The 11,135-nt window shown below is 37.9% G+C and overlaps 1 protein-coding gene across 1 annotated transcript; it reads right to left on the bottom strand.

Moving 5' to 3' along the window:
• Window positions 1–754: 754 nt before the first annotated feature.
• Window positions 755–5,233, bottom strand: LOC108798286. The gene has a single exon (XM_018570019.1). It carries the CDS (start codon window positions 5,231–5,233, stop codon window positions 755–757), a length of 4,479 nt encoding a protein of 1,492 aa, XP_018425521.1.
• Between the last annotated feature and the right edge of the window lie 5,902 nt (window positions 5,234–11,135).

Genomic DNA, 11,135 nt, shown 5'->3' on the forward strand with positions numbered 1-11,135 from the left:
GGAAAAAATGGCAGTATATTATTTGTATATTTATTATATATATTTTTGAAAATTATTGAATTGTACTAGAGATGATTGAACTGATTAGTAAATAAAGCAAATCTTGTGAGTTCAGCATGTCTCATCTTTTTGGTTGTTAACACATTTTCGAGTTTCCTGAATATGTTCATGCAAATGCATTTTTTTCATGGAGAATCATGTAGTTAGTAAACCCTGATTGCCCTAATTCATTAATTCTTTCATTATTCATAAATCAGACTAATCTACATGCAAATATTCAGGCCACATGCACATTTTCAAGAAAGATGACAGTTTTCAAGATTTACCTTATTCACTATTTTGACTGCTCCTCTATATAGTACAGATGGGATTGCCCTGCCCACTAAACCAAAGGATTATGATGTGATGGCTTTGCCCAGCTCCCTTACTTCAATCTGTATTGCAAATAACATGAAATATGCTATTTTACAAATGTCTGAGGAATAAATAATACACACCTACCTTTTCAATCTTGAATAACCTCCTATTTTATACAACATATATTTCCTCTGGTTCAATACCCCATACTGTTTTGTATTACTGGACCTATGTGTAAAACCTGCCATAATACTAATTATTTATTTATGCACTTATCCATTCCAAATAATAACAAGTAGAGCCAAAGTGGTCATATATATATTAGTCCTTACAACTGCTCTGTGGCTTTTCATATGTGTAGTTGTGCATCATAGCCATTTTTGGCTTGTTCCAATATTCATGAGATTGCTTCCATAGCAAAATCATCTATATCTCTCATTGAAATAATATCTGGACTCCTTGCCCTTTCTGTATTTCTGTTCATGCTAAGTGGAGTGCCTGCCAAGCTCATGTCGCATGAATCACATTCTATGGATTGCTGCATTTTTAAGCAGTCATCTTCTCCGTCATGCCATGATCCTGATTTCTCTCCAGTGTACAAACCACTATTATTCAACATCTGTGACACTTTTTTCAGTGATGCTATGGATGTAACCGGTACTGGAGTAAGCCCTTGATATAACATAGATGGCTTGTTGGGCATTTCCAATATTGGGGTTGATCTTTCTGATGGTGGTAGTGACATTTGCAGATATTTGCCAGTTTCTGGATCAAAAAAGGTTTTGATTTGAAAATGGACCGGAATGTCCACCACAAAGTACTGTCCGGATTCAGGGTCCTGCAAAAGTTTGCGTTGAGTAGTTGGGAGAGATGGGGTTGAAGCTTTAGAAATTGACTCCTCCTGCTGTAGTGTTCTTGATATGCAGGATCCCGCTTTGAAATTTGATTGTGTTGTAATTGAAGATGGGATGTTATTGGCAGGAGATGGAACATCCACGACAAAATCAGACTCTTGAAAGTCCCCTTCATGTATCTTTGGGGAGATTTCAGTTTTCCTGTGTTTTTTGGTCAGGCGTTTGGCACGACGTAGAGCTTTCTCAGTTTTGGGAGGAACTGTTGGTGGTTTTGCAGCATGAGCATTATTCAGTGATCCTACACAAGGTGCTTTTTCCTGTGTCTGCCTTATGCACTCACTGTTTTTGGTCTCCACATTATTAGAAGGAGTAGGAACTATACTCATCACATCATGGATTGAGAGGTTGGACTTTTCATTTCGTGAATTTACACATGGTAAAGGTGGGCTTGGCATATCATCTAATGCAGAAAGAGCTGTAGTAAATCCAGAGCTTTGTGTATTCACAGACATAGGACTGGCTACCACAGAGCAAGTAATACTTTCTGACATGGGGCTGGTTATAGTTGAACAGGCAATGTCTTCTGAAAAGGATATGGCATCTTCAAATTGTAGAAGTCCATTGTCAAGTGGAGAATAGTTTGTATTTGCACTGTCAGGAAGTTCTCCATTTACCAAGTCCTTTATGGAGTCACTTGCATGGTGCCCAAGCAAGGTGCTACATTCAGGTGACAGTCCAGTCACTTCTGAGACACAGGTTTCAACTGGATGAAAAAATGGTCCATCAAGCGGTGGTGAATTTCTATTGGGGCTTTTATTTACTGTGACTAAATCTACAGTTTCCTCTTCATTTTTCCTCCATTCAAGAGTCGTACAACAAGGCTCCTCCCATGGCTCCTGAATGTCCCGTTCTTTAATTTGTGTTTTCATTTGTTTATAATCTCTGTTGTTGTGGTCTGGAGACTCTAATACAGATTGTGTAGCTATAGGACTGCAATGTTTTTCTCCATTATGTGCTGCAATATTTTGTCCTTTACTTGCGTCTATTTTGACATCCCTGTTTTTCCATGAACTAGGTTTTGTTGATCTAAAATCTCCTTTGCCTATAGCAAAGCTATTGTCTTCTCCCTTATGAAAAATTAGGCAGTCTTCGGAAAGACCTCTTAAAAGAGGCCTCACTGATTTTGTAACCGGAGATGATTTACTTTTATTGTCTTTTATGTGAAATAAGTTTGGTTTGAACTGAGTTATGCTAGATGGTCTTTTAATCTCCTCTGTATTTGTACTTTCTTCACCTTGCTTATCACTTACTAATGGCTCTTTATCTTCTTCTTTTTCTTCAATATCTTCCTTTAGTATGTCATGCTGTTTGCTGCTCTCTATATTGCAATTACTCACTGCATAATACTGTAAATCATCCTTTAGGCTATCAGTTTTTATCTTCTGTTTTCCACCTTCATCACCTTCTCCTGAACACTGATTTACCATCTCTGTGGAGTCTAAAGATTGTTTTGTGCGGCCTTCTGCATTTTCCACATCAATTTCTAAGATATAATTTGTTGGCAAGGAAACCATATCTGATGGTTCCTCCTGCTTGCTGGCAGGTTTAATATTTGCTTCTTGTAAAGGAAAATATTCTTTCTTTTGTCTCCAAACTGGTTCATCCAATTTTTGTTCCACTTTTACACTTGTATCATCTTTGGGATAAAGATTCAGTATAGGATAGTCTACATCTTTTTTCAGGTTATGTTCAATAGGACTGAGATGAGAAGATGGAATATATTCTTTGTGCATATTTTCATCTGTGGGGACATCATCTGTTGGAATTTCAGCATTTTCAAATACATTACATGTTATTATTTGTAGTGGGGAACTCAAACATAAATAGTTATCAGAACTATTTTGAAAAAAATCATGTTTAGCTTCTTCTTCTTTAGTTAGCCTTGGTACATATGTTTGGTCAACGTTGCTTACATTTTCAATTTGTGACACCTGTTTACTTGTGTCCATTAAAGAAACACCATAAGTTGAAACATCTTGTAGCCTGGCATCTGCTGTTGGATTATTTTCATACAGATTACGAAGATTTGCTGAAGGATTATATGTGCTCTTTACTCTCTTTCTCATGTCTTTCAGATTGAATAGTAGACTTGTAGCTTTAGATTTATAGTCATTTCGCTTACGATACAAGCTAATTTCTCTTTGGTCCTGATCAATAGATGTATTTGTATCAGCAGGTGGAGGAGTTATTGCCATTGGCTGTTCCTCTAGGGCTTCTTGTATGCTTTTTCTTCTTATAATGGGAGTTAAAAGATTTGTGATATTAAAAGAAGAGATACTGGGCTTGTCTTCAAAGGAATCTTCATTTGCGGTCATGTTTTCGTTAGATTGTTCTGTAGCTGATTCTTTCATGGTTAAACTTTTATTGAACAATTTATCTTCCAGTTCTGTCTTATGAACATGTATTCTCCTCCATGGGGGTACAAGGGTGTTGCTGTTTGAATGGAGATTTGAGTCTGAATGTTTTGCATGAAGTGTGCTTGGCAAAGTCTCCATAGATGCCTCATTGGAGTCTTTTAAATGTTCTTTTTTCTCTGGTAAACGTAGTTGAACTACATCTTTGACTGAGTCTTTTTCTATTTGCTGTATTAATGTTTTAGTTCTTCCAGATGGTGGTATGGGTTTATTAGACAGTTTAATGTCATCTTCTTTGGCTGGTGTTTCTGGTTCCCTTGCCTCTTGGGAGGAATCTACTTTTTCTTGAACTTTTTCATTCTGTTTCGGTAGGGCTTGTGATGTTTCAGACACTGTTTCTTTCTCCTGATTTGTGTTTAATGCGTAATTTAATTTTTTAGGAGATTTTGATTTGGCTAAAATGCTGACTGGCTCTTTAGGCGACTGATATCCTACATCTACTTGCATATCTTCTGCTTGGATCTTATTCTCTGCATGGACCTTTGGAGCCCTGTGAATTGATTCTCTATTTTGCTTTGTCATTCTTTTGTTGGGAAGTGGAGGAACAGTCCTTAACATCTGAATAGCATCAAAGCTGTTAGAGAGTGTTGAAGCAGGAGAAGCCCATCCTACCTCTAGTCCTGCATCTCTTGCTCTTACTCCAGGAGTTGTTCTTTGAAGTAAAGGAGAGCATGGTGTTGTTGATCTTAGAATAGGAGGTGTTCCAGGGACTGAACTGTCACTATCATCCTCTCTAAGGTGTCTTTTATTGTTATCACTCCATGATTTAAATGCACTATTTTCGCTGTGGAGAAAGACTGTTCTTCTCAAAGACGCCTTATGATTTATCAACTTTTTGGGTTTATCTGATAATGGTGATCCCGAAGAACATGGTGATACTGACAGCCTGGAACAATTTTCTGCCTGAGTCTCCAAAAATACTTCTCTGGCTGTGCGCCTGTGTGAATTACGACTTTCATTAGGACTCAAATTATCTGGATTGATTGATTCTAAACCTTCATTGTTCACATCACTGTGTTCTGCTTTCTGACATAAGGATATTTCTTCCATATTCATTTTGCCTTTTTGGACATCTTTGGAGAGAGAAAATTCATCCTGTTCTGGTCTTTCATTTTCAATATTATCAAAGCTTCTTATAAGAGATGACACCTTAGAAGATGGTTTATATCCTGTGGGTTGAGGAACACACAACTTATTGGTGTTGGTCTTGGCAACTATCAACCCATGCTTTGCACAGTTAAGCAGTGGTTGGAATGTTGGAGCCCACTTTCCACGCTGTCGTGTTATAGTGGGTAGCTGTGCCAAAGGCTGAGTCTTTCTTACTGAAAGGTTAAAAATGCCCAGGTGGTATTTTGTGGAAAGTGGCATTCCTCTAATTGGGGAAGGTATATGAGGAACATCATTGAATGGTTCTTCTTCAGCAACACACAAACTTCTAAAAGCTCGATCTGTGAAACTGCTTACTTCTCGGTCTGTATCATCCATTACTCCCACACCACTTCCAGCAAGGCCATCTGCATGTCTCTTATGCTTCTTGTAACGAAGCATGTGTATAGCATATGTAGATGGTAATATATAAGGCAGTTCTCAGGCTCACACCAGGTACCACCTGTGGGCAGAAAATAAAGTAAATATTTCTAAATGAAACAGCATCATCAAGTAGAATTTATAAATCTGCAAGGTGGAATTTTAATCTAAACAGATTACTTTCTTACTAAATGTAAATTTTGACTCCTTGCATTATGATTTTATCCTGACATTTGTAAAGCTGGCCAAATGGTGCACCAAATACGATTCAGTTTTATTCTGACATTTATTACATTCCAAATACCTAAAAAACCTATAAAGAAGTGAATGTAACATTCACCAAACATTTACTGCAGGTGAATCAATTCCTGTAATTTAAAACACATGCCCCATGAAGATTCACCTACAGTGAATTTTTAGTGACTGTCACATTTGCTGCTTTAAAAATACTTCATGATGCGCATTTTGTGGTAGAATTATGTCTTTTCCAAGTGTTTTATATTCATATTAAACATTCTCTTTCATTTAGCAACCATAGATTCATTTGCCTTAATGACTCAATGAGATTAAAGTTCTGTAGTTTTCAATGAGGAACAAAAGAGACTACTTTATAATAACATGTGATTTATGTAGTAAAAATACTAGGGCTGGTAATGATTAAAATGTTCTTGTTCGATTAATCGAATTTTTTAAAATCGACTAATTTCCATTAATTATAACGCACATACAGAGGGGGGTCTCACCAGAGCTTTGAGGGGGCCTCACCAGGGTAGCAGGGCTCTGTGGGGTCTAACCAGCCTTGTTAGAACAACAACAGAATGTTGAATGGCGGCAGCCTCAGACAATATATCAGCCGCCATTCAATATACATTCTGGACATCCTGATCCTCCTCACAGGCCGGTTCACATCTGGTTCCCAGACCCACATAAGTAAGTACATTATACATGTATATTTATTGTTCCTGTCACCTTCCCTGATATGTTCGGTCCAGGCAGTCAGCTGACCTAGTTTTGCGCCCTCTTGTTTCTCTCTTTGGTTTTCACATCCGATGCACTCATGAACCAGGAGACTTCCCCCAACCCCCAAGTAGCAGAAAACCAGTGCCTGCGACCCTGGGATATAAGAATGAAGGCATGCTGGGACTTGCAGTTCAACTACAACCAGCATGCCTTAATTGCCCCTGTACACCTCTCCACATCACCCAGGGAACTACATGTCCCAGCATGCCCTTATGGTCTTTGTACACCGCCCCCCACATAAATCACCCAGGGAACTACAAGTTCCAGCATGCAAGCCCCCTGCAGTAGTTCCCTGCGTGATATGTGAGAGTTGTACAGGGACAGTGAGTGCATGCTGGGACTTGTAGTTCCCTGTATGATAGAAGGCTATTTTAATTACTTTCCTCATGAAAATACAATGCCATTATAGTACAGTAACTTTTGAACTCAACTATATTCTATTCAATGTTTCTATAATGACTTTGTATTACTAGTACTTTCATGAGGACAGTAATTAAAACAGCCTTCTTTCAGACAGGGAACTACAAGTTGCAGCTGAACTGCCGACTTGTAGTTTCCTAGTAGTACAATGACATTATAGAACATGGAATAGAATATAGTCAGTTTCAGCCATATTCTATTCCATGTTCTATAGCTTGAGCAGGGTGCTGTAAAAAAACATACCAGCGTGGGGGGACAGCGGCCGGGAACATCGAGGCGGGTCTCTGTATCAGGTGGCTGCTGCTGGGTCCTCGCAGCTGAGGTAACGAAGGGAAGGGGGAGGAGTCCGGTGACATTACGAACATCGATGTCAACGGACTCCTCCCTCCTTCCCTTCGTTACCCATCACGGACAACTACATCACCCGACTCCTCCCCCCTTCCCTTCGTTAGCCGACAGAGCCACTCGGGGAGGGGGGGAGGAGTCCGGTGACGTCGATGTCCGTGACATCACCGGAATGTGAATACTTTGATCGATCAAAATAATTTTGATTGATCAAAGAAATTAACGATTAATCGACGGATTAATCGTTAATTTCCGCATCCCTAAAAAATACAAATAAGACCTTAGGCATTTTAAGAAATAATAGTTTAACCACTTCAAGACCAGGTGTTTAGACCCCCTTCCTGGCCAGGCCATTTTTCAGCATTCAGCGCTGCGGTACTTTGACTGACGTTTATTCCGTCATGCAATGCTGTACTGAAATGAATTTTATACCATTTTTTGGGGACAGATAGGGCTTTCTTTTGGTGGTATTTAAACACCACTGGGGTTTTTATTTTTTACTATAATTAGGAAAAAATACAGAAAATTTTGGGGGAAAAAAGGTTTTTTTACATTATGTTAGGAAACATTTATTATTACCCAGTTTTTTTGTAAAATATAAAAGATCGGGTCACGTCGGGTAAATAGACACCAAACATGTAATTCTTTTTAATGATGTAACTTTAAATTGGTGGGGGGGGAACTTAAATTTTTTTCCTTTTTTTTTCCACTAAACTTTATTGCTATCACATACGGGGGCTAATAAAAACCCCTCTATGTGATAGGAAAATATGTGACAGGTCCTCTAGCCCTTCAATAGACATGTGCGATTTGTTTTGGAAAAATTCGTTTTTCAGACGAATTTTTTCATTATTTAATTCGGATGTATCCGAATTTCCGTATAACAGAAATAACGAATGAAAACGAATCCGAATTTCTGAAAACTACATTTCGTACAAAAATTGTTAGCAGTAGTCTGTACGACATTTCGTTTGTGGATGAATATTCGTTGCAGCAAAGTGACTTTAGAAGAAAAAAAAAGCGTGTGGTCCACCCCCCCAATTGATACCAGACCCTTTAGGTCTGGTAGGAATGTTAGAAGGGACCCCTACCAGGCCTTTTAGGTCTGGTAGGAATTTTAAGGGGACCCCACCCCCAAAAAATAGGGGAGAAAAACGTGGGGTCCCTATAAAAATTCCTACTAGACCTTGATCCGAGCACAGGCCCGCCAGGGCAGGAAAGGGGGCTGGGCGATCAAGCGCCCCCCTCCCTGTGCCTTACATGGCCACGTGCCCTAACAGTTCATGTTACTGGAGGTACAAATATTTGGGCATGTGTGAAAGTTCAGTTTAGTTGCAGTGAACTAGATCTTCCCAACCGTTGGCTTATGTTTACTATACGTGAACACATATATTTCAATATATACTGGAAGTCTGGCATTAAGGGCTGGTTTACATGATAGCCATTGTGCTACAACACTTTGGCATTGACATTGGCCAACACAAACACAATGCTAAGGCAAGGCAAACAGTCTTGGTTTCAATAGGAGTAGATATTCATACTGCATTGTGTTGAGCTGCATTAAAATGATGCAGGCATGTTTTTATTGCAGGGCAACGCTATCCAAAACATTCACAACACAAGTGTGGTAACGCTTGTGCTGTGGTGTGAACCCAGACAAATACTTCACATTGAGTAGATCATGTGGGTGTAAGCATTCAAGGAGGGAACATTAATTTGCAGTGCAAGTTACCATGCCTAGTTTATGTGTACATTATTACTCCATGTCACATGATTATTTTTGTTTGAATCCTCTCTTGTGCCACATTCCATCAGAAGAACATAATATCTTTTATGAAAGGTTTTCACTACAATTTTATGAAGGTTTCATTGAATGTGTTATAATGTGTTCTCTTCGCTTGACAACATTGCTATCTCATTTTAATGTGTAGTGTGAAAGTATTTTTGGAGAGGGATTGTCATTTGAGTATTTATAGCATGTGAAGCAATAAAGTTTGCTATTTTCCTTTATACATTCCATTTCATCATGCGTTTATACATTCCAGTTCTTTTTTCTTTTTTGGGGGGTTTGGGAGTTAACTTATACTCACTGCTGATATGTATAAAGTTGACAGCCATAACATGGAAGTATCTTATAATTTTTGGCACCGACACACACTTATTCATTTGTTCCCACTATGTCTCATGCATTTATTCACTCATCGTCTCTGCTCCAGCATGCATTTCTGCACTCACCGCCACTGTCCTAATATGCACTACACTGCACTGACATTCACACTACACCAGTGCACAGGTGCACGCTCTCAGATTCTGCATCAACCCATACTTCCACATTCATTCAGTTTAACAAATGGGTACATTTCCTGGTAATGATTACAGTAAACTTATCAATGTAAAAATATGGGCACTGCCATTGTTGGCCTCTTCTTGCTAGTTTCCTGAATGTTATAGAAACCCATTGGCTTCAATATTTTCGGAATCAATACCTTAAATAAGTACCAAGAAAAAAAATCAAAGGTCTCGATTTGCAAGTTTTCAAGCAAGAGTGTTAGCTTGACAATCAGACAACTAGCATTTTCAGAAGAAGAGGTCAGCAATCACAACCTCATGTTTCTCTTTTTAAAAGTTTACTAAGGAGATGTTCATGAATATAAACATGTTACTAATCGCTAACATCCCAGGAAAGGAAATGGTGTAATGAAGTGTACAGCGCTAAATGCCCTTCAGGAAATTAGATAACGGTAGGGATCATATGGTGTCACCTCCGTGTCAAGCAATCGTGAAACAGTGTATATATAATAAATATTTGTGTAAAAACTTATAGTACGTTATAAAATGTGTCAGCAGGTGTCATAAAAGGCATGTCATACATGAACCTTATTAAATAAATAAACAAAAATCTTCAAAGAACATGTGTCATATATGTGAAAAAAATATTATTGTGAAAGAAATATTAAATAAATAAATAAACATGTGTCATATATGTGAAAAATAAATATATCACAATATAAAACAGTCTGTGTTGTTTTCTTTCGAAAATAAGTAGAAGTATGCACTTATAATATAAAAATGCACCCAAAGTTCTTAAAGCTCTCCGATCTTCAAAACAAAAAAAGCCCAGAAGAATGAGAATAAAAATCAAAATCGAAAGAAATGTCCAATATTATGAAGTGTCCAACGAAAAAACGATAGAAAAAAAAAAGAGGGAGCCTGGGAGTAGTGAGCCACGTTCCAGAGTCTGCTTGAACAAGGAAGGAACAGATTTGTCAAGAGTTGCTGTGGATCCTGACGTGTTCATCCAGATGTGTTTAGGCCCGGCCTACTTTAGTGAAGGAGAATTTATGCGAAAAAGTATCAAAGGAGACCTAACAACAAAGATTGTAATCCCTTCACCTCGGAGAAGCAAGCGGGTTCTGTAGCCTGAGGCTTTCACCAAACCTATAGGGTGAGTGCATTCCCTATAGGGGACCTGCCTGCCTTTTTTTTTTTTTCTATAGTTTTTTCGTTGGACACTTCATAATATTGGACATTTCTTTTGATTTTGATTTTTATTCTCATTCTTCTGGGCTTTTTTTGTTTTGAAGATCGGAGAGCTTTAAGAACTTTGGGTGCATTTTTTATATTATAAGTGCATACTTCTACATATTTTCGAAAGAAAACAACACAGACTGTTTTATATTGTGATATATTTATTTTTCACATATATGACACATGTTTATTTATTTATTTAATATTTTTTTCACAATAATATTTTTTTCACATATATGACACATGTTCTTTGAAGATTTTTGTTTATTTATTTAATAAGGTTCATGTATGACACGCCTTTTATGACACACATTTTATAACGTACTATAAGTTTTTACACAAATATTTATTATATATACACTGTTTCACGATTGCTTGACACGGAGGTGACACCATATGATCCCTACCGTTATCTAATTTCCTGAAGGGCATTTAGCGCTGTACACTTCATTACACCATTATTCTGTAGGCTTTTAGCCTGAGTTCAGCAGCTTTTTTCCTTTTTGGTTTTAGAAATGTTAGCGCCGGGGTCATATTAATATCTATTTTAAATTTTAATCCATCTTAATTTAGTTTTACTATTTCCGTTAGCGCAAGTTAGTTTGGTTCA

This window comes from Nanorana parkeri, unplaced genomic scaffold (genome assembly GCF_000935625.1).
Source record: "Nanorana parkeri isolate BGI_ZX_2015 unplaced genomic scaffold, ASM93562v1 scaffold1443, whole genome shotgun sequence".
Classification (NCBI taxonomy): domain Eukaryota; kingdom Metazoa; phylum Chordata; class Amphibia; order Anura; family Dicroglossidae; genus Nanorana; species Nanorana parkeri.

Bases quoted from the DNA above. Each gene is read 5' to 3' on its own strand.
- LOC108798286 (XM_018570019.1), bottom strand. From the start codon at position 5,233: ATGCTTCGTTACAAGAAGCATAAGAGACATGCAGATGGCCTTGCTGGA.